The sequence below is a fragment of the Corythoichthys intestinalis genome, chromosome 14 (assembly GCF_030265065.1).
Source record: "Corythoichthys intestinalis isolate RoL2023-P3 chromosome 14, ASM3026506v1, whole genome shotgun sequence".
Lineage (NCBI taxonomy): Eukaryota > Metazoa > Chordata > Actinopteri > Syngnathiformes > Syngnathidae > Corythoichthys > Corythoichthys intestinalis.
In genome coordinates, this window is record NC_080408.1 from 13,708,588 (window position 1) to 13,733,947 (window position 25,360).

The 25,360-nt window shown below is 37.9% G+C and overlaps 1 protein-coding gene across 8 annotated transcripts in view; it reads right to left on the reverse strand.

Annotated features, from left to right (window-relative positions):
• Nucleotides 1-21,993, reverse strand: part of myo9b (myosin IXb) — a 67,091-nt gene extending 45,098 nt beyond the window's left edge. For 4 of the 8 annotated variants that reach the window (XM_057856613.1, XM_057856611.1, XM_057856617.1 and 1 more), the window contains exons 1-7: nt 21,599-21,993; nt 21,454-21,521; nt 15,591-16,320; nt 1,740-1,834; nt 1,611-1,673; nt 1,429-1,528; nt 103-203 (exon numbers count right to left, since the gene is read on the reverse strand). In XM_057856613.1, coding sequence (XP_057712596.1) covers nt 103-203; nt 1,429-1,528; nt 1,611-1,673; nt 1,740-1,834; nt 15,591-16,319 — 1,088 coding nt within the window. In that variant the 5' untranslated portion in view covers nt 16,320; nt 21,454-21,521; nt 21,599-21,993. The remainder of the gene's footprint in view (nt 1-102; nt 204-1,428; nt 1,529-1,610; nt 1,674-1,739; nt 1,835-15,590; nt 16,321-21,453; nt 21,522-21,598) is intronic. The other 4 variants (XM_057856614.1, XM_057856618.1, XM_057856612.1 and 1 more) reach the window with 3 other exon arrangements.
• Between the last annotated feature and the right edge of the window lie 3,367 nt (nt 21,994-25,360).

A 25,360-nucleotide genomic window follows, 5' to 3' on the forward strand; every position in this document is an offset into this window, starting at 1 on the left:
TTTGGGTGTGTAATTTACTCAGTTTTTTTTATATACGCAGCATCACATATTAGGGGATCATTCTATTTACAGAAATACAGAAAACTTTAAAAGTATACATACTGTTTTTTGGTGGAAGGCAGGAAGCCGACCATCTCCATGGCTTGATGGAGCCTCCTGTACTCCTGCACGAGCTTCTCCTCATCATCCAAGCCAAGATCTTCCTGAGTGACAGGAACAGATACAATTTTAATATGTTTTTCCCTTCTACTTTTTATTTTTAATTCCATTGTTCCCACACTAAAATGAAAGTTTTAAGTCCATGCGAACACCGTTGCCAGACAAAAAATTAGCATCTGCCAAGGAATTTGTGAAAACAATTTCCTATAAAGCCACCCTATATTGTCTTATACCAATATTTAAAATGCATTTTCTAGAGTTTTAAATATGGGTCAATTTGACTCACAACATAATCAGCGTCGGCTGCAGATAAAAGCAAAATGATTCCTTTGTTGTCTGCTGAAAACATTATGTTCTTTAGCCAAGGTTGCCTGCAACTTTTAGATAAGAAAGCTGAGATTTTGGAAATTTTTCAACGGCAGCTCAGTAGACCCGTGATTAGAAGTTACTAGATAAGTCAACTTTTTGCTGTAATTTCAAGCTTTCGCATGTAAAAATGTACTGATGTCTTTAGCCAACCAACATTTTACTTGATGAAACCAGTGACCACAGTTGAATATGTAATGTTACAACCATATCAATCCAATACTAGGGGTAGGAACCTCTCGGTACGTCATGATACAATACGTTTTGCGATACAAGGCTGACGATAACGATGATCTCACAATAAGGCGATGTAATAATTATCGATACATGGGTCAGGAAATAATTGTGCAATATTTTACTATACATGTAATAAACAGAAGAACAACCTATTTCATTCTTCTGCTGTGAATTGAGTTTATCACTAATAGACGTCCAATGGCGGCCAATGGCAACCAATGAGTTTAATTTTGGGACATTTCAGGTCATTTGCTGATTTTCTATTACTTCCTGTTGATTCTGGGGCATTTATGGGTCACTTGCTGTTGATTTAGGGTTAGAGAACAGGAAGTGACCTGGGAATCTAAAATAATTGGGATTTTCTTTTTCGGCTTTATCGTCTAGCACTGTCAATAGCAGCCATTGAGTTAACAGACACACTTTTCTAGTGGAAGATTTTGGTAACAACTTGGTTTTTTTTTGTTTTCTCAATGCTGAAACCTTTTTTAAAACGATATATCAATTCTTGCCAGGAGCATATAGATTATCTTTTGGGAGACAAAGTATCACGATATTTTGTCACACACGAATGCAATACTGTATATTATTTCCTTCTGATGGACTATGTCTGTAATTAGTGCAATTTTTAATGTCCCCGACCCCCTTGGACAGCAAAACCAAACTCACCTGGTTGAGGTAGACATAATCTTGTGGTGCTAACAGCCTAAACTCCTCCCGCTCATCATTAGACGCTCCCGCCAGTAGATAGTAAAAGACATGGAAGTTCCTGCATAAGTATATTAAAAGAAAAAAAGGAATCAAGGCTTTTATGTTTGACAATAGCTTTTATAATGAACTCATATTCTTACCGTTCACCCTTATCTCTGTGAACCAGCCGGCACTTTTCAAGTAGGTACTTCATGATAACTGCCCTAAAGATAAAAGAACTTTAACGCATTGCTTAGGAACCACAACCTACTAATTGGCACTACTTTTACCCTCGGATGACACCGCTCTCCATGTAGTTGAGCTGGATGAATTTCCCGAAGCGACTGGAGTTGTTGTTTGCTACGGTCTTTGCATTCCCAAAAGCCTGTTAGGGAAAATTATGTCATTATAAGTAAAAATATAGATATCTAAAATGTACATGTGTCATTTCTATGATAAAGGATTGACGGGCTAAATATTTAGTGGGCAAACTTTTATGAAAGAACACCTTCAATGTTTGTGTCATGAGTACTAGACCCACATAGAACCCCAAGTCTTATCATTTTGTTTTGAAGAAGCATTTCTGGTGTTATTTTGTTGGAAGATTAGGTTTATTAGTATCCCATGTGATTAGAAAATTTAGTCCCAGAAGCCAGTATCACTTTGAATTAGGCATGTGCCGGTGTGAGATTCTGATGGTAGGATGACCTTAAGCCAAAATATTACGGTATTGCTATTACAGCTCTAAAATGTGTTACCTTGAGATATCTGGGTTAAAAATAAATAAATAAATAAATAAATAAATAAATAAAATACTTTTTCCCATTGAACACAATTTCTACTTTTCAAAACATACCAGCAAATTGGAACATAAGCATAATGTTAAGTCAATGTAAAAAACAAAAATTAACTGAAATATTCTAAATAAACTTAAAATTAATGCAGTCCTATAAGTGAGCCTAATCTCACAGCCACAGCTCAACATTATTACCATCAGAACAAAAATAATTGAATTATTTTCCATTAAAAGCATGTGTGTATGACTCGTATCTTATTTACATTATACACGCACTCTCTTTCTCAACACAGACAGTTGCTATAGAGAAATAAAACATGTTTTACCACAGCTAGACACACTAAACATGCTGAAGTTAACTCTCGTTGCTGGTGGGAAACGTTCATGACAGTGTTTACTAACCTTTAATTTTGTATAAATGCGAAATCATATTGGAGCAAGGGCGTGGGGTTTGGTCTCAATGTTGTTGTAGGGACGATATAACAGCATAACATACATGTCCACTTTTTGCTGGGAATGGGACATTCATAAGACCAAACAGACTGGGTGAACGGGGGTCAGGGCTATATTTCTCATGAATATGAACCCAATTAATTAATAGGCTAAATTATCAATGCAAATTAATCTATATTGACTTATACTTTAATGTGCATTGGTTCAGGTGATAAACAAAATAAATCTATATTGACTTATACTTTAATGTGTATTGGTTCAGGTGATAAACAGTTCGATTCAGTCCTTTGTTTTGAAAAACTACTAAAACATTTTGAAAACTTCCAGCATAAATGTCTGGATTTTATTAGCAAATTTATATTGCAATATTTAAACTAGGGCTGTCAAAATTGACGCGTTAATGGGCGGTAATTAATTTTTTAAATTAATCACGTTAAAATATTTAACGCAATTAATGCATGCGCGGAACGACCCACTCAAGCATTGCCGTGAACAGACTACAATGGCGCCGTTTGAAGTATAGTGAGAGCTAAGGGCAGAGACAAGCATGTGGAGTGGACGCAGGTGTTACCGGCACCCGCCAAGGGGGCCGCTGTTATTTTCAGTGTGACCGGCATTGTCAGATTGAGAAGTGAGGAAGAAAGTGGTCGAGCGAGAGAGGGAGCGAGAGAGTAGAGAAAGTGCGCAGTTCGCGCAAGCTCAAGTGCTGCGTCCCCCACATGCTTATGTTTTGTTAATAAAAGTACCCACAAAAGCACCCACAAAAGCCATCCAACACCTCTCGGCGTTTAAATGTACGCCGCCTTCTTCCTCTGGAGGAAATCGGACGAGCCTAGCCAACCGACGACAGCGAACCAACATGAATCGCCGGTCCATAGCACCGCCAATTACCAAGAAGGGCGAATTAGTAACGCAGGCATTTATTAGAGCCGCGCTATTTAATGGAATAAGCGGTGGCATCTCTTCCACAACTGTTATAACTATTGTGGCAAGCAACATGGGGAACAATAACTGGAGATGATCTTTTTCTTAACACCATGTATTGTACTCAACGCAGAGAAGATATACCATTTGCAGCAACCACTGTGACTCATGGTTGCTCGAATTCCCATCATGCATTTGGGCAGTTAAGAAAATTTAAGTCGCTACAGTATCATTTTAGTGAAAGCACAACAAAAATAATATTCCTATCTCTCAAAAATAAAATGTTCACAAAAAGAAAAGTGCTCAATGCAAAGACATCTGGCATTCCCAATCAAAATAGCTATGCAAAATAATACTCTATTCAAACATTAAGTTTAGCTCAACAGATACACTAGATGACAATATTTACTCACAATATACAAACTATCAAAATTACAATAACTTGTACTCACATTATCTTTTAAGAATTACAAGTCTTTCTATCGGTGGATCCCTTTCACAGAAAGAATGTTAATGTTAATGCAGTCTTGTGGATTTATTGTTATAATAAACAAATACAGTACTTATGTAGAGTATGTTGAATGTATATATCGGTCTTATCTTTCCATTCCAACAATAATTTACAGAAAAATATGGCATATTTTAGAGATAGTTTGAATTGCGATTAATTGCGATTAATTACGATTAATTAATTTTTAAGCTGTGATTAACTCGATTAAAAATTTTAATCGTTCGACAACCCTAATTTAAACATAAATGATATTAACATACACGCGTTAATCATCTCAACTATCCAGGAATGCAAAAAATAAACATTTGTCTTAAGACCACTCAACATTGTGTGTCTAAATAATAAATATAACTGAAAAAAAGTCATAGTCAGTTAAAAAAAAAAGAAAGTTTAGTAAGTCTAATAAATGTTAACAGCTTCCTACTTGTATTTTGCAGGTTAGCAAACTCACACAGCTTAATCTTATCTCTGTGGTCGGACTTTTAGTAGCAAAATTCGTAGTGTGTTCCCCACCTCCACAACATTTATTTCTTTTTACATTACTTACAGTGGCTGCTACTGCTAGTGATCGAAAAAAAACTCAAAGGAGGTGGGGGAGGTGGCATGTTGTCGACATGTTGCATTTTTGTGAGGGCTGTGAGCGCATGTGTTGGGGGGTCAAGTAATCAGCCAATCAAATGTGCGTTTGAGGGAAAAACATGGACTGGCACATTCAGCAAGTCAAAAGATGTAAATGTAAGTCTGAACATAATGCAAATGACTTAATAATGGTAGGGTCAATTCTATCCTTACAACGTTTGGGAAGACGTTCTAAATTACCTATACTAGTATAACTTAAGTCATTATATATATATATATATGTATATATAATGAAAATAAGGTTGCTTAAAAGTTGGTGGGGACAATTTGAGCGTCCTGAAATGTTGGTAGTGTTATGTCCCTACCGTCCCTATGCAAACCTATGCCCTTGTATTGGAGGTAGTGCCTCCTCGGCAGCTACCCTTCGCAAACATGTTTTACATGTCGGTTGTCCCTTCTCCTCTAAGCTGTGGCCGTCTGTAACTTTTCTGTAGCCGAAGTGTTCCCATACCAGTGATTTTGTTTTCTTCAATGGGGGAAAAAGTACAGGAGTTTCACCTCTTCCAGCCATCGTGTAGCACAGCTGACTCACTGACACTGAGCACCAACCGGTGGGGGGAGGGTTGAACCTTGCAGCTGCAAGCAAGGGATTTCTCCCTGGATTTTTGGGACATAAAAAAATAGGTAATACCTTAGGGACGGTATGACGAAATTGTTTTGCGGTTTTGAAACAGTGACGTTTTCATACCACGATATACCTTGAAACCGGTAAAAGGCACATATCTACTTTGAATTTGAGATGTGGAAAAATCCGAAAGGTTTGAACAACAAACATTAGTATCATGTTGTCCATTTTGAGGAACGCACACTATCTTTTTCCCCACATAGAAGTCAAACTCAATCTGAGACCCAAGTCGTCAAGAGAAACAGAAAGGTTTTCCTCATTCCAGTGGTGACATTGCTAAGGGTCGTGTCTTAACAGGCATATGGTAGTCCGCTACAGCTGAACAGTGCACTCACGACACACACAGACAGGTAATGTACACAGAATCTCTGGAATGTTTCACTTGGATGCGTTCATCTATTCAATTGCATGAGTCTATGTCCGATATATGCAGGAATAAAGATGGAGCTTCTGAAGTTTCTGCAAATGAAGTTCGGTCACCATGGTAACATGTGTTTACATTACATGGTACTGATTCGAGTTTTCAATTGTCAAATACCTAAAGTGGTATCTAATGTAATTAATATCATGTGACACAAACACTTATGATGAAGTGCATATCTTAGTGATATTATTCTTGAATTTTGCCGAACGAGAGCACAGACTAGTTATGATTGCAGGGGGTTGGTTTTCCTTGGCTTACGATGGAGTTCTGGCAGTGCTGTAAACGTGAATTTGTGTTGGAATGTGTCACACTCAATCACTAACTAAAGATGTTCTTATCGATCGGGATCGCTATCGATCGGGTCCGATCACGTCATTTTCAAAGTATCGGAATCGGCAAAAAAATATCGGACATGCCTTTTTTAAATATATATATATATATATATATATTTTTTTTTTTTAAATTTAAATCGTTTTCTAATTGTATTTAACGTTACAGACAAAATGTCTTATACTCATCCAGTGTAGTTTTGGCTTAAAGTAGGGCTATCAAATTTATTGCGTTAACGGCGGTAACTAATTTTTTAAAATTAATCACGTTAAGTAATTAACGCATGCGCTGCACGACCCACTCACGCATTGTCGCGTTCAATCTATAAAAATGCCGTTTTACCTATAGATAGCGCTAAAAGGCAGCGTATAATGAGTAGAGAGAACTTTGACAACCTTTGGGCCATTTTTTATGTGGCAAAAGCCTTACAATACCTCTCTCAGCAATTAAATATAACGTGGGAATGTGGGGAAGAAAGGTAGTAGTTGATCATTTTCTTAACACCCTATGTTCTTTCCCAATGCAGAGAAGATATATCAATTGGTAGCCCTACGCACAGTCATGGTTGCACTTCCCATCAGGCATTTGGGCAGAAGTTAAAAGGCTGCAGTATCATTTACTGAAAGCTCAACAAATACACTAGATGGCAATATTTAGTCACAATATACAAAGTCACATTTATCCTTTAAGAATTACAAGTCTTTCTATCCGTGGATCCCTCTCACAGAAAGAATGTTAATAATGTAAATGCCATCTTGAGGATTTATTGTCATAATAAACAAATACAGTACTTATGTACTGTATGTTGAATGTATATATTCGTCCGAGTTTTATTCATTTTTTTCTTAATGCATCGCCAAAATGTATATGATCGGGAAAAATTATCGGGAATGATTGGAATTGAATCGAGAGAAGAAAAAAAAATCAATCGGATCGGGAAATATCGGGATCGGCAGATACTCAAACTAAAACGATCGGGAGCAAGAAAACATGATCGGAACAACCCTATCACTAACCTATGCTAATAATATGGAAAAATCCACCATCAAAACCATTATCCCAGAATATTCTGAACTACTATTGCCATGCCAATATCTAATTAAGCAAGAATATTCAGAAAATACTGATACTGATATAGAGCTGGGCGGTAAACCGAAAATTTACCGTCACCGAAATTCTTCACGATGACCGACGTAATTTTGACCATGTCGGTAAATTCGGTAAATTAATAAAACAAGAAAATAGGCTTTTCATCCCGCTTTGACTCTGTGTTGTTCGTCTATGTTCATTCCCCTTTAAGAAACCAGTCAATGTACTTACGTAAGGAGTCACGTGATCATCAGGAAGCCAATCAAACAGAAGCCCGGTAAGCTACCGCTAGCAGCTAACGCTATAAGCAAAACGTGATGGAGTGTGGCTTAAGGGAGGTTCGCCAAACTTTCACCCGACATTTAGTAGACTCTTGGTGGCATCCAGACGGGCTTTCACCCGCTGTCCTCCCTTGTTCTCACGATTTCCGGAGATGGTGCTTTCAGTGCTTTCTACTGGTAGCCAGGCCACAGTCTAACGTTAGCGGCTAACGTTAGCGGCCGCTAGCGGCTAACGCTACAAATGAAAGTGATGGAGTCGGATAGCTGCTCTAACCTTGTCAAAATGGCTGAACTTAATGAGTGGATTGGGCACGGACTGCATCTAGGAATTACGATGTCGCGTTATTTTGTATCTGACTGTGTGTGCATTCAGCATAAAGCACAATCCAACGGTGAAACTTATAATATGGCCGAGAAATGGCCCCAGCTATTTTTCTGTATGTGCTTAATTCTGTGTCATTATTGCTATCATAAAATCTTAAGTGTTTCATTAGCAGAAGATCAATATAGCTTTAATGTGTGTCTGTCTGTCTGTTTGGGGGTTCATGTATGCGTGCATATATTAAAAAATGCACTTGGGTTGGGACCCTGAAACCATAAAGTAAACACTTGTATTGAATAATTATGTCACAGCAGCCATTAACAATAAATTGTCTTTTTGAAGTGTACTGTTCAAGCTGCAAGTCATTTGTGTTACAATGACATGTTTGCACAGGCATATCGATTTTGACAATGTACATTGTTCAAGCCATACACGCTGTTATAAATGCTCATACTTGAATTCTTATTGTTTACAATACATTTTAACAAACTTAATGTTTAGACTGCATGTACAATTGTTAAATATATCAAATTGAATGCTTTGCTGGTAACTTGGTAACTAAATCAACAAGAAACTGTTAATCTGTATTTCATGCATTGATTCAGATTTTCAAATTATATAACAGTCCGCTTGGGCGACTTTATCGTCATTTATCGTTATCGAGGTAAATCTGCTCAATTTATCGTGATACGTGTTTAAGGCCATATCGCCCACCCCTATACTGATACTGAAAATACTTCAAATTCCACCAATTACCACTGTGCCTATTTTATTGTTGCTATTTTCTGTGGGCCTTTAATTGGGTAGAATGATGAGTAAATAAAGCACCACTCGTTGCAAAAGCATGCACATGACAACCTTTTAGTTATTTTTCATTGTATATAACCACAAGAGAAAAGCACGAATACGAAAATACAATGCTTCTAAAAATCCCTTTACACGCTACGTAAAATCAAGTAGCCGAAAATCAGTTATATACGTATATATCAGTATAAATCTTGACAAGTACAGATCAGAAGGTGGCGTGAGTCGGTTAGGCATCAAACCTGGCCAAGCCTGTTCCGACACGTTTCACCTTCCCTCTGTCGTGTTACCTCTCCAAAACAACGCCCTACACATTCCCACCATGGAGCTCCACGCTCCCGAAACAACACAATGCATGGCTAACAAGAGTTGTGGAGACAAAGGGGAATCCTCACAGTTGGGGCATAGAAAATGCAGCGAAACAATCCAACTAATTCATTAATAACACAATAGACATGCACAGATTGGAATTTGATGACAGTAGTGGTGTGCTATATATATCCTCTATCATGATACTGTATGTGATATTTTATATCACAATAGCGATACGCCATGATATTTTTTTAATCATTTGATGGAAAAAAACATTACATACTATGACCCCCCCCCCCCCCCCCACTTTTCTCTTTCTTATTTGCCACATAAATAAAAGAAGTGCATTCGTATAGACAACAATATAAAAATATCTCAGGGAGTGAAATACACCCCCCCCCCCCCAAAAAAAATACTGTTTAAAGTAAAGATGCGCCGATACCGATACCAGTTTGGCGGGGGGGGGGGGGGGGCATCTGGGCCGAATGGTTCCACTCTGTCTCTGTGTTGTGTGATGACACGTGATCACTTTGCATGCCAAGCAGCTATCGCTATTGGCCTGCTCCAGATAAGGCAAGGCAAGGCAAGGCAAATTTATTTATATAGCACAATTCAACACAAGGCAATTCAAAGTGCTTTACATCACATGAAGACCATAAAAATCACATTTAAATCAACACAACGTAAAAACCAAGACAAATGATCGCATTTAATCACAGAATAAAAATAAATAAATAAAAATAAAACAAAAATAAAAATAAAGCAAAAACTACTACTACTAATAATCATTGAAATCAGCAATGGAGATAAGCACAAGAGGAATAGAAGGCAGGTAGGTTGAAATATATAGACAGTTATGGATATGCAGTGCCAAACAAAAGCGTTTTTAGCCCTGATTTAAAGGAGCTAACAGTTTGAGCATACTTCAGACGTTCGGGTAACTTGTTCCAGAGGTGAGGAGCATGATAACTAAATGCTGCCTCACCCTGCTTGGTTCTTGTTCTTGGAACATGCAGAAGACCCGTTCCAGACGACCTTAGGGGTCTAGATGTCTCATAGGAATCTAACAAGTCAAGCATGTATTTTGGTCCAAGGCCATTAAGTGTTTTGTAGACGAGCAGTAGTATTTTATAGTCTATCCTTTGACTCACTGGAAGCCAGTGTAGCGATTTCAAAACCGGTGTAATGTGGTCCAGCTTCCTCGTATTTGTGAGGACTCTGGCTGCAGCATTCTGTACTAGCTGCAGCTTCCTGACTGATTTTTTATCAAGACCTGTAAATATACCGTTGCAGTAGTCCAATCTGCTGAAAATGAATGCATGCATAAGTTTTTCAATGTCTTGTTGAGTCAGAAGCCCCTTAATTCTGGTTATATTTTTTAGGTGGTAATAAGCGGATTTAGTGACGGACTTTAGATGGCTATCAAATTTTAGGTCTGAGTCAATAATTACGCCAAGGTTTCTGACTTGATTTGTAGCTGTAAGTGACATTGTGCTAAGTTGGCTGCTTATCTTTGACCTTTCCTTTTTTGGCCCAAAAATGATCACCTCTGTCTTCTCTACATTTAACTGGAGAAAATTCTGGCACATCCATTCATTGATTTGACGAATGCATTTACTCAGGGAGACTAAGGGACTATAATCATGTGGGGACACAGAAATGTACAGTTGTGTGTCATCTGCATAGGCATGATAGGAGATGTCATACTGTTCCATTATCTGAGCTAACGGAAGCATATAGATGTTAAATAAGAGTGGTCCAAGAATTGACCCTTGAGGGACTCCACACGTGAATTTGGTTCGTTCTGACTGATGGTTTCCAATTGACACAAAGAAATCTCTATCATGTAAATAGGATGTGAACCACTGAAGAATAGTGTCAGTAAGCCCTACCCACTGTTCCAATCTGCTGAGTAGTATGTTGTGATCAACCGTGTCAAATGCGGCGCTGAGATCCAATAGTAGCAGAACAGATGATTTGCCTGCATCGGTATTCCGACGAATATCATTTAGGACTTTGATAAGCACGGTCTCGGTGCTGTGTTGTGGCCGAAATCCAGACTGAAATGAGTTAAAAAGATTGTTTTGCATCATAAAAGTCTGGATCTGTTCAAACACAACCCTTTCGATAATTTTCCCCAGGAATGTCAGATTTGATATTGGCCTGTAATTACTAATGGTTGAGGCATCCAGATTAGGTTTTTTTAGGAGAGGTTTTATTACTGCAGTTTTTAAAGTCTGAGGAAACTCTCCTGTTTGGAGGGAAGTATTTATAATCTGAAGTATGTCTGGGGCTATGCAATGAAAAACAGTTTTGAAAAAGTTTGAAGGAAGGATGTCAAATAAATGACAGCAGCCAATAGCCTAGCTCTTAACCAATGGTGGGGCAGCTTTTTCATATGTAGGAAAAACAAACTAGGAGAGTAAAATGCCGCCGGTCTGGACATATTTCAGTTTATAATCTCCGTCGAGTACAATAACTGCATGCAAGATTTGCGGCCTGAAAGTTTCGAGAGGTGGAGTTAAATCGGCCAGTTTCAATACCTCGAACCTGATAAAACATTTGAAGCCGAAACATGTGAACGAACACAAAGAGTTTGAGGCTGCAAAAGCAGGACTGCTATCCAGAGGAAGGAGAATGAGACAGTTCACTATGTGTACTTTACTTTTATTGTCTTATACTGAAAGAAATGCCGCAGTAATTTGAGACCTGTTTCCAAAGTAGGGTTGCCACCTTTCAGAAATAGAAATAAGGGAATCCCCTCCTCCCGCCCAAAGCCGTACAGGCAACGAAAAAAAGGGACATCCCCAAACTCAAACTAAAATGCATAGAAATGTATCTATTTATATATACAGTATATTCCGTATTGGTTCAATACGGAATGCAACTTTCAATTCCCAATTCGGAACGATTCCTTTTTTCAAAGGACGGTTGGCAAGCTTATCCAAAAGTGCTGTAAAAGTACGCTAAGCTAATTGGTTAAGTGTATGTTGCTGCTGGTGCACAGAGAGGGAGGCTAATAGAGAGACAGGATGCTGTGGTCAATTATTATTACTTATAATTTCATGAAAGTTGCACTGTTTGGCCTTAGAGTGGATACTTAGGGTGTAAAAAAGTTTATTCAGTTCATTCATTGCATTTTTACTTTCTCACTGTACACTATACATGTTTTAATTTCACGAACTTAGCACTATTTTGGCCTTTGAGAGCCAAAGGTTTATTTAACTACTGTCACCCATACCAGGTATGCAAAAAAAAGTTGTACTGGATTCACTTTGTGTATATATATATACATATATATATAGATATATATATATATACATACATAAGTATTTCAAATGAAGTGGTATCGGTATCGGCCGATACTGCACAGCCAGGTATCGGTATTGGGACCCAAAAATGGTATTGGTGCAACACTAGTTTAAAGCCAAAACCTTTGGGAAAGCTATTATTTCTTAATAGAAATGAATAGCAAATTCTCCTGAAAGCACTTGTTGCATTTTGCTTATATAGTAACACAAGCAGATTCATGTCATTCTCTTAAACAAATTGTCATGGAATTCTCAACATTGTTGACCTCTTTGGCTTTAAGACCACTTGATAGCACCATACAGCAAATTAACCAACATGAAGCTTTGACCCAATCGGCTGCAAGGAAAATATGTAAAAAATATTGGAAAATGTAATGTTCAAAGTTCATGTTCTGTGATAATTTTTAAGTTTGTTCATCACTAGCTTAGTTTGCTGTTATAGGATAATTTTAGTTTTGTTTAAAAACCTTGAGTTTGAATGGCATTTGATTTAATGACCTGCTATTATTTGTCTGTGTGTTATAAAGTGAATGTTATATCTTGAGATAGGTAGAGGTAACTTTAAGCATGGCCAACATATCACGATACTGGTGATATGAAATCCTCATGACGATACATCATTTAATATCCTTTTGACGATATTTAACGTCATAACATACAGTACATCACTGGATGACAATGTTCTTTTTACGCTTCCACTTCGGTCCTAATTGCAATTTAACTATGATTGGTTTGGCATAAGGCCACACCACTACAAGCTTTGACTTGTGTATTAATGTGTATTTAAAAAAGGAAGCCAGGGGAAAAAAAACTCAAAAGAGGACAACAACTTGCAGCATTTGAGCAAGCCCTCTAATACACAATCAGACCCCCCATTTTCCTGGAGAACCCTTAAATTTTTTTAATCGGGAGCTTAAATAGGAGCTTGTCAGATCAGGAGCCCTGGAAGGTGTTAAAAATGACAATTTCTCTAAAAAAAACAACAACCAAACAAACAAAAAAATAAACACACGGTTCCAATTTCAGGTATGCGGCGTTGAGAATTTTTGCGCTCGGTTATGATAAACAAGCTGACAAAATTTCTTGTCGCTAGTGAAATTGTTGTTGTTGGATATTTGTCCTCAGACTAGACATGCACCAAAGTTCATGTTGCTAAATTAAACTAGGACTACTAATTCCTTCCGACCTGCAAAGATCAAAATGTAGGTCATGTGATGTTTGTTCATCCCACAGTGAAAGCTGATAAAGTGGTATGATTTGGCCGGCTTTCATTACCGGAAACAATGTTGTACTGGTTTAGGTGTGAAAACCGAAAGCTAGCATGATGGCTAAATACTGTTCGAAATGTGACTACAGCACGTGGACCTGTGAAAGGCAGCAAAATGCATCAGCCTGACAGGCATATAAAGAACAATCTCGACCAGGTATAATGAACATTAAATTATGTTGGTTTGAAGCAGATACTTTGGTTAATTCCATACATTAACAAACCTCTGCAAGAGAAATTCTTTTTCCTGCTTTAGATCCCAATCCTGCCCAAAAATCCAACACAAATTCAGTAAACTTGAAGGTAACTATTGATATCACATCACAATGGGGGCTCCCAAGCCTCATGATGACTCAGCAACACTTTTTGTGACTGTCAGAAACAGGAAATACAAACAATGTTTCCTGTATGTGTTGTCTGTACTGTTTTGGAGCAGAAGTGATCAAGAAACTGTGGTAAAAATAATAAAAAAGAGGATCTGATACGAGGGTATTTACCAATGTGTAAAAATCAGTACTTGTGACTGGTTGCAGATTAATCTGAGAAACGAAACAAAGGAATTTCAAATATTTCTGCTTGCGTCTCTTGTACTTCTTTTCAATTGTATTTGATTTGTACAGACAGAACTGTAGAAAACTGGAACAAGTGACATACAGTGGGATGAAAAAGTATCTGAACCTTTAGGAATTTCTCACATTTCTGCATGAAATCACTATCAAATTTGATGAAATCTTTGTCAAAATCACACAGATGTAAAAACAGTGTCTGCTTTAACTAAAACCACCCAAACATTTACAGGTTTTCATATTTTAATGAGGATAGCATGCTAACAATGACAGAAGGGGGACAAATAAGTAAGTGAACCCTCTGTCTAAGGGGACTTAAAGAGCAATTGAAACCTATTTTTACCAAACATTTTAAGCCAAGTGTGTGCCCAATCACTGATGAGTGGTTTAAAGCTGCCCTGCCCACTATAAAACACACACCTAGCAAGAATTGTCTTGATGAGAAGCATTGCCTGATGTGCATCATGGCTCGGTCAAAAGTGCTGTCTGAAGACCTGCGATCAAGGATTGTTGATTTGTATAAAGCTGGGAAAGGATACAAAACCATCTCTAAAAGTCTGAATGTTCATCAATCGACAGAGAAGTTGTCTACAAATGGAAAGAGTTTGGATACTGTTGCTTCTCTCCCAAGGAGTGGCCATCCATAGAAGATGACGCCAGGAGTTCAGCGCAGAATACTCAGAGGTAAAAAATAATCCTAGAGTGTCAGCTTAAGACTTACAGAAATCAATGGCACTGTCCAATATCTCTGTGCACACACATCAACTATATGTAAAACTATGGCCAAGAATGGTGTTCATGGGAGGACTCCACGAAGGAAGCCACTGCTGTCTAAAAAAACATTGTTGCTCATTTAATGTTAGCAAAAAGGCACTTGAACACTCCACAGAAGTTTTTGCAAAAATATTTTGTGGACTGATGAAACCAAAGTTGAATTGTTCGGGAGTAAAACACAACGTCATGTGTGGAGGAAAAATAGAACAGCTCACAAACATCAACAACTCATCCCCACCATGAAGCATAGTGGAGGGAGCATCATGATTTGGGGCTTTTTTGCTACCTCAGGGCCTGGACAACTTGCAATAATTAAGGGCAGAATGATTTCAAAAGTTTATCAGGATATTTTGCAGGAAAACCTGCCCTTCTGTCATTGTTTGCATACTATCCTCATTAAAATCTAAAAACCTATAAATGTTTGGGTGGTTTTAGTTAAAGCAGACGCTGCTTTTTCATCTGTGTGATTTTGACAAAGATCAGATCACAATTGATGGTGATTTTATGCAGAAAATGTGAGATTCCATAAGGTTCAGATACTTTTTTATACCACTATACAGTATATGGCTTGACCCACCTTCCATGAGCAAACCTTTAGTATTAATTTCACCAATTTGGTATGCGTAATACTAAAAAAACTACACAACTTTACTATACTCATGCTATGACAACAGGTGCAGGTTCCCACAATATGAACACATTAAGTGACCTACCTGTAGTACAGGGCTGGCACCAAGGATGGAACGCTCCATGCCACTGCAGTATGTCTGCTGGCTAAGCGCTGTCAAGCAGTGCACCAGATAGCTGCTGCTTTCAGTCTTGCCAGAGCCACTCTCGCCAGACATCACCATGCACTGGTCCACCTTGTGGTTCAGCATGGCTCTGTAGGCTGTGTCTGCCATGGCAAAAATGTGCGGGCTGAGCTTGCCCAGCGGCTGGTTCTCATACATCTTCACGTACTTTGGGTTGTAGTACACTGGCAGGAACTTGTTAGGGTTGAGCGCTATAAGGATGTTGCCTGCATATGTGTAGATTTTACGTTTTAGGAAACGGTGGCATAAAGTTTCCACGACAGCGTCTTCCGTTACGGCAGGTAGGTTGCAAAGATCATTGTACTCTTCCTCGGGCTTTTCTGCCTCTTCCAGGGCGAAGTAGTACCCGAGGCTCTCTGGGTGCCATTTCTGGGCCTCCGGGGGCCACAACATGACCCTCACCAGGGGGAAGTCATCAACCTGTAGTCGCTGCTCCTCGTCGCTGCTCGTCCTCACCTCCAACAGGCTATACTGGATGCTTTCATCCAGCCCCAGAATGGCCACAGCGTTGGAGACCACTGCCCCGGCCGTGTCCCCAGCAGCAACCTGCAGCGGGCAATTGGCGGCAGCATCCTGGGACACCCTTTGGTAGATCTGCACGACACGGGCCTCACCATCGGAATTGCTCATCCTGACACAAAAAGAAGACAGAAGAAGAAAATTAGGGCTGCAAACAATTAACATTTTTAATCGAGTTAATTACAGCTTAAAAATTAATTAATCGTAATTAATCGCAATTAATCGTAATTCAAACCATCTATAAAATATGCCATATTTTTCTGTAAATTATATGTATATATATTCTGTAAAATAAATTGTTGGAATGGAAAGATAAGACAAGATGGATATATACATTCAACATACAGTACATAAGGACTGTATTTGTTTATTATAACAATAAATCAACAAGATGGCATTAACATTATTAACATTCTGTTAAAGTGATCCATGGATAGAAAGACTTGTAGTTCTTAAAAGATAAATGTTAGTACAAGTTATAGAAATTTTATATTAAAACCCCTCTTAAAGGGTATGTAGCGGCAAAGGGGGTGTGAGACATCAATTGAACCGTTATGTGCCAAGATAACAAATATTGATAAAGTTAACAAAAAAATCTATCACATTAATGAGCAATTATCGAAAATAGATCGAAAATGACGAACATTCCCGAAAGTGTTCCGGAAACAGCCGAATGGGGCGGGGACGTCACGACAAGTGATTGACAGTCGAGGCGGAGCCAGGTGCCATTGTTTTTTTAACGACGAGAGAGTAGCGTTGGGGTTTGTTTGACGAAAACATCACAAAAATGGTTCAAAACTGCTGTGCTATGTGGTGTACAAATAGTTATTTATCGGAATATAGTATCCATGAATTCCCGAACGCGAAAAAAAAAAAGCTGGACTACGCAGACAATGGGTAAAGTTCATCCGTGCAAAGAGGGCTAATTTTCTAGACACAGCCTCCGGCATGCTTTTCTGTGGTGCGCATTTTCCACCTGAAAGCTTCTCGAACTATGGACAAGTGATATCGGATTTTACTAAAAGATTGCTGCTCAAAGGAGATGCGGTGCCGACCATACACACGCAACCACCTAAATGTCCCGAGATATCAAGAAAGAGGACGATGACTAGCAAAGGAGGCTAAGGCTAAGCAAAGGAGGGGAGCAGCCAAGCTCGAAATGGCCAGAGTGAGTACTCTTTTATAATAAAAAAATGTCACGCATTGGATACAGGACTGGACACATGTATAAATTATCGTTCGTAAAATATATAGAACAAATCCTCTGATCCCATTCATATTTGTGTCTGTTGGCAGAGCGAAAAGCTATGATAGCGCAATAAATGATAATTATTCTATGCATTCCTTTATTTTGCAGTCACGGTGTATCAGCTTCACAAAAAGAAATGCAAAACAAATCATTGGCGTTTCCCACACGATCTGCTGCTGATGTTTCATCAGTGTCATTGCTCCCCTCAATGACCGTTTCATTACGCTGCAGTGGCGTTCGTTTGGGCTCAAATTGGTAACGTAAAACACCGATTAAAGCTTCGTAACTCTCCTCGTCACCATTAGATGAACATTCGTTACGTCCTTCTACGTCGGATTCGTCGCTGAAACTAGAAACGAAATTGTCTGCCATCATTGCCGCCATTCAGTATTACAGCACTGAGCCGTTTTCTTGTTGAAGAAACACCCCTCACTGTCAATTCTGAATTCTCTTTTATTGACAACGAGGGGTGTTTCTTCATGAGGGAACCTGGAATATGTGCAGGACGAACACAATGCATCAGCATAAACAGCTCAAAACACCCCTAATTCTCCCCTCCTATTGATGCAGACAGGCGCTGCCCCCCTAGTGGCCGGTGGCACTCTCTTCACTTGTCGTGACGTCACGCACGCAATCTGCCAAATCTCGGGCGCCGGTCGTTTTAGCTTGACAATCGAGCCAAATTTCTCTCATTTTCTTGTGTGTAATTACACGAAGTGGCATGATATGAATACAAAAGGCATGCGTTTATGGATAAATGATGGAATATTAACATTTTCCCAGGGCATGACATACCCTTTAATGTTTTCGTTTTAATAAAATTTGTAAAATTTTCAACCAAAAAATAAACTAGTAGCCCGCCATTGTTGATGTCAACAATTACTTACACAATGCTCATGGGTGCTGAAACCTATAAAATCAGTCGCACCCAAGCGCTAGCAGACGGCGGCAAAACTCCACAAAACACAATTAACAAGTGTGCATTTCACTCTACTGTCATTTAAATCAGTCTGAGCGGGACATGTGCGTTAATTGCGTAAAATATTTTCACGTGATTTATTTAAAAAATTAATTACCGCCCGTTAACGCGGTAATTTTGACAGCCCTATTAAAAATATAACGATATTGTGAAAAGAAATAGGGAATTGCAAATAGGAGTGAAAGGTCAAAATGTAAGGTACATAAATGAGAGCAATGCCATTAACGCTGAAAACAAATACTGCTATCAAAACATAACTAATACTCCTTAACATAAATCTTGATACAAAAATATTTGGAAAAAATACAAAAAATCTTAGCGCTATACTGTACGTACAGACTAGTGCTGCAACGATTAATCGATTAATTCGATTAGAAAAAAGATTCAAATTAAATTTTGCTGCTTCGAGTATTCGTTTAATTAAAGTGGCGTTGAAATTAGAGCTGAAACGAATACTCGAGAGACTCGAGTAACTCGAGTTTAAAAACTGATCCAAGTAATTTTATTCACCTCGAGGAATCGTTTAATTTTCCCAGCTCTAAGAATCACGTTTTGCCCGGACTACTTTTACAGCGGGACAACGCGCTGACGTCACGTGCGTAGAGGAAGAAGCAATAATAATAAAATAAAAAAAACGTACTGTAGCCGAGAGTCGTTACAAACTACACCGACGCTGCTAAAAACCACGCCTGCATGATGCTAGTGTGGTAGCAGGTAGTGTCCGATGCGTCTCACAGATATCGCATGCATTTAGGACTAGATGCGGAATGACAGACTCGGCCGCGTCTGGGCAGCGTTAGTAAACAGCCGCCATCTTTAGGCAGTAGACTTCTCAGCGCTAATAAATATAACGTTACTGTCACTCGCTCACGTAACGTTGGCCCTTAGGAGGGCTAGGTTTCAACTGATTATGACCACTGTCGATGCGTGGCTAACGTGTCTTACATACAGGCTTTATTTATTCTGTAAAAGTGTTTCTGTAATTCTGTAGAGTGATGAGGGTGTAAAATTAAAACATAATAAAGCTAACTGACAGTTTTAGCTCAGTAGTCATTGCTGAATAAAACACCAAGTAGCACTGGTTCCTAATGTGCTCCAATACAGCAGTTATCATACATTTATTTTGAACACTGCAAAAACTCAAAATTAGTACTTACAGTTTAGTCTAACTTAAAACTTAACTAGAACTTCAAAATAGCTTGACACAAATGGAAATTCAATTGAAACACGTGGGGAAAAACACGTAGCTTTCAAGTGATGTGTGTTATCGAGCGTAATTACATTTTTAGGTCAAAAATATGTTTTTTTTTTTTTTAATAAGATCTAGAAGTTTTTTGAGTGAAAGCAGTGAATTTTTTTTCTGGTCACATCTGAGATGCAATTGCTGGCTGTTTTCAACAATGTACATCGAAAATAAAGACATCGATTGACTGAAAATGGTTCAATATTGGAATAAATGTCTTTTTGTCTCATGTATATTTATAATTGCTCTTTACCTAAAAAAAAATGTTTTATCCGATTACTCGATTAATCGATAGAATTTTCAGTCGATTACTCAATTACTAAAATATTCGATAGATGCAGCCCTAGTTGTAATGATTTGTTTGGAAAGTGTTTGCATTTAGTTTTATGATGATTTGGGTGGATACACTACCCTCTAGTGGCGATGGTGAATATGACATAACTCAATTCACATGGCTGAATCCAGCTGCTCACTGTTAAGACCAACATAAGCTGTTTTTTTTTTTTTTTTGAGCTAATGCTTTTTTAATGCATTCGTTATTTAGTTTATAGGTGTATTTAGCCATTTTTTGTGGGAATATGTGTTTGAACCATTTGCTAAGAGCATTGTAAAAAAAGTTATTTTCGTTTAAGCTAGCGGACTTTTGCTATGTAAGTTAGCCAATTGTTCTTTTGTTGTACTTAGATCCTCATTTATTTATTTTTTTATGCCATTTGAGGCTCAGCTCAGGTATTTTAATTTTTCATGTTCCTTATCCAATTACTCGATTATTCGAACTAACTAGTTCATCGATTATTCGACTACTAAAAAAAATACAGACACAGTGAGTTTTGTTTCCACTTGCCACACACTGTGGCAGTATGAAATGTTCAAATTCTTTAGAACAGTACAGTTGTTGTCTATAAACCAATCTGCCTGATCACAAATATTGGTCACGTGATTGATAACTATCTATTTGATTGCCTTCCATGGAGCTCTACAGCTGTAAAAATGTATCCGAATTCAACAGTAGTCTAAGTCGTGTTCCCTTCTACAGTTCAGTTCTTTTATTTTTCTTTTTGGGGAGAAACTGACAGCCACAACTTCTCTCAGGGACGTTAAGTGGTATAGTAAATCATTCAAATTTTAAACTATTAGAACCAAGGGAATTTATTCTATTTGCATAGACTGTATATACATGTCTGAACAGGTCAATTCATCAGCAGCGACAGACGTCCAATCCATTTTGAGTGGGAAAGACTACATCCAGTCAAATTGGATTGGACGTCTATAACCGCCAATGGCAGTGAAACATGATCACTCTGTTCCTGTTGAAATCGATTTGATTTGATGTCTAACACATGTAATGGCTGTTAATAAATCAAAAACACTGATAGTTGATAGATTTTAAATGATTATTATTTTTAAATTAGATCAACAAAACACAAAATCTTTTTTTAAATTTTTTTTTTTTATAAATAAATCTGATTTTTGACAGGTTATTCACATTTTCAAGGGCAGTTAAGTGTCACAAAATGTGAGGACCAATGGGTATGCTGTAATTATTCAGATTTTAATCACTTCTTTATACAAGTATTGTTAAATGTGAGGTATACAGTAGATAACCTTACTCTTTTCTGGTGCCAAAAACTACATTAGGAAATTAAACTCTTCCAATCTCCACAATTCCTTAGAACCAAACACACGCCGAAGATCAGCTCAACTACACCGGCTCAGGTAAAAGATAAAAAAAAAAAAAAACAGAAAGAAAATATATATATATATATAATCTTACCTTTAAGGGGGAAAAACATTCATTCCATTTTGAGGAAGCTCTTCTGTCGAGGACTTTCTCCCCCTGTGCTGCATGTAGTTAGAAAAAAAAAAGTTGGGAATAAATGACACGACGTCAAGTAGGTAGAAACAACAACTATCTTCACCTGCGTGCTTCCTGTAAAGGTAGTCGAAGAAGTCACTTGAAGCAACTTTCAAATGGAAAATAACCCACTAAGGAATACTTCGGCGTCAGTAATACAGCCTTTTTAGAGAAATGGGAAGTATTTCGGCGAGGTTTTGAGGATTTGTGTGACGTACTCCTCCTGCTGCCGCTGCTGTTCGTCGTCAGTGGAAAGTTGAAAAGTTACTTCCTACATTTCAAGCGCACAACCACCCTCACTCTAGACATCTCCGCGAATTAACAGTTTACATTTATGCCTCAATTTAACTTAAATACGTCCCTTTATAATGATTTCACAAATTAAAGCAAGAGGTTATTAACCGCATGTAGTATAGCCGGATGGAGTTTAATTGAGAAAGACGTGCAGGCTAACGACATTACAGGTGAGTTTTGTGGGCTCTGGCGCCCCCGTCAGGCAGGTAGGTGTTAACACAAGCGCTGTTTCTCCAAATACAGTACAATACTGGACAATCAAATGGACACCTGAAGTCTGCTTTCCATCACTCAGGAAGTAATGTGACTTTTATTATTTTCTGGCATAAAAAATCAATACAAATGATAACATGAACGTGATATCCAGAATCTATTGGTTCAATTTACAACAAAGACTAATAACAAATTGAAAACATGCATAAGTTTCTTCATTCAAAATAACCATTTATAAATATTCATGTGTATGTATGTTTTTTCCTATTGATCCATTTTCGTCCAATGATTTTCATATTCATATTGATGTTTCTGTATTATAGTATAAGTGTGCAATATATTATACTTTTGGTTTCCACTTTAAAAAACCCTAAGTAAATGTCCTTGAAATATTCGATTCCGTACTTTACTACTAATACGTTTACACTTTTCATCGAATATTTTAGGGTCAGTTTTATTTATTTAGTATTGATTTGATTTTGATTTGATTTATTTTTTTTAGAGCAGTAATAACGAAATACGACAACAAGAGTGGAGAAAACAACAACAACAATAATAACAGTAATGATTATTATAACAAAAATAATAACAAATATATACATATGTACAGTGGGGAGAACAAGTATTTGATACACTGCCGATTTTGCTGGTTTTCCCACTTGCAAGCCATGTAGAGGTCTGTAATTTGTATCATAAGTTCTCTTCAACTGTGAGGGACGGAATCTAATACAAAAATCCAGAAAATCCCATTGTATAATTTTTAAATAATAAATTTGTATTTAACTGCATGAAATAAGTATTTGATACATTACCAACTAGTAAATATTTCGGCTCTTAGATCTTTTTTAAGAACCCTTCCTCCTCTCCACTCATTACCGGAAGTACCGTATTGGCCCGAATATAAGACGACCCCGATTATAAGACGACCCCCTCTTTTTCAAGACTCAAGTTTGAAAAAAGACTTTTTGAACACCAAAATTTTATACAGAAAATAATTACAATACATCTGAAACAAATGATTATAACAATATATTTGAGAGAAAAGGCATTTAATTTCGCATTCAAAACTTAATATCTGAACATTTAAACATTTAACATTTAAATATGTAAACTAAAGTGCAATCAAATTCATAAATGAATGGCTTGTGGTTTTTGAAATATAAATAAGAAAAAAATATTGTGATAAAACAAAATTGCAATAACCATTAATTATCAAAGTGAAGTCTAACTGTAACTGAAGTTCAGCATTCGATTCATTGATGACTGGCGCCATCCAGCGTCGTGAATGGGTATATGTCTAGGCCGCAGTTTTTTTTTTTTTTTTTTTTTTTTTTAGGCCGCAGTTGTAAGACGTCCCCCAGGTTTTCATTCTTACTTTAATGCAAAAAACACCGTCTTATATTCGGGCCAATACGGTAACTGCACCTGTTTGAACTTGTTACCTGTATAAAAGACACCTGTTCAAATGCTCAAACAAACAAACTCCAACCTCTCCACAATGGTCAAGACCAAAGAGATGTGTAAGGACATCAGGGATAAAATAATAGACCTGCACAAGGTTGGAATGGGCTACAGGAAAATAAGCAAGCAGCTTGGTGAGAAGGTAACAACTGTTGGAGCGATTATTAGAAAATGGAAGAAGTTCAAGTTGACGGTCAATCTGCCTCGTTCTGGGGCTCCATGCAAGATCTCACCCCGTGGGGCATCACTGATCATGAAGAAATTGAGGGATCAGCGCAGAACTCCACGGCAGGACCTGGTCAATGACCTGAAGAGAGCTCGAACCACAGTCTCGAAGAAAACCGTCGGAAACACATTACGCCGTCATGGATTAAAATCCTACAGCGCACCCAAGGTCCCGCTGCTGAAGCCAGTGCATGTCCAGACACGTCTGAAGTTTGCCACTGACCATCTGGATGATCCAGAGGAGCAATGGGAGAAGGTCATGTGGTCGGATGAGACCAAAATTGAACTTTTTGGTCTAAACTCGGCTCGTCGTGTTGGGAGGAAAAAGAAGGATGAGTTCAACCCTAAGAACACCATCCAAACCATGAAACATGGAGGAGGAAACATCATTTTTTGGGGCTGATTCTCTGCCAAGGGTACAGGACTTTTTGTTATTCCTTGACAAAGAAGTTTTTCAGTTATATTTAATTTCTTTAGTTAGACGATGTTGAGTGGCCTTAAGATAAATGTTGATTTTTTTGTTGTTATTGTCAATTCCTGGATTGTTAAGAGATGATTAACAAGCTCGTATTTTGTATGTTAATATAATTTAAGTTTTGTTCAAATAATGCAATTTAAATTTGCTCTTAAAATCCAGACATTTTTTTCTGGAAGTTTTAAATATGTTTCTTTAGTAGTTTTTGAAAACAAAGGTTTGAATTGAACCGTGTAGGCTGAACCAATACACGTGAAAGTTAGTATAAATCAATACAGATTTATTTTGCATTGATCATTATGAATGTCCCGTCCCCAGCAAAAATTGTACATGCAGGTTATACTGTTATATCGTCCCTACCATTGTTGAGACCAAAGCTACGCCCTTGAGATATACAGTATATATACAGTGCCTTGCAAAAGTATTCGGCCCCCTTGAACCTTGCAAACTTTCACCACATTTCAGGCTTCAAACATAAAGATATAAAATTTTAATTTTTTGTCAAGAATCAACAACAAGTGGGACACAATCGTGAAGTGGAACAAAATTGATTGGATAATTTAAACTTTTTTAACAAATAAAAAACTGAAAAGTGGGGCGTGCAATATTATTCGGCCCCCTTGCGTTAATACTTTGTAGCCCCACCTTTTGCTCCAATTACAGCTGCAAGTCGCTTGGGGTATGTTTCTATCAGTTCTGCACATCGAGAGACTGACATTCTTGCCCATTCTTCCTTGCAAAACAGCTCGAGCACAGTGAGGTTGGATGGAGAGTGTTTATGAACAGCAGTCTTCAGCTCTTTCCACAGATTCTCGATTGGATTCAGGTCTGGACTTTGACTTGGCCATTCTAACACCTGGATACGTTTATTTTTTAACCATTCCATTGTAGATTTGGCTTTATGTTTTGGATCATTGTCCTGTTGGAAGATAAATCTCCGTCCCAGTCTCAGGTCTTGTGCAGATACCAACAGGTTTTCTTCCAGAATGTTCCTGTATTTGGCTGCATCCATCTTCCCGTCAATTTTAAATAAATAAAAATAAAAAACTGAAAAGTGGGGCGTGCAATATTATTCGGCCCCCTTGCGTTAATACTTTGTAGCGCCACCTTTTGCTCCAATTACAGCTGCAAGTCGCTTGGGGTATGTTTCTATCAGTT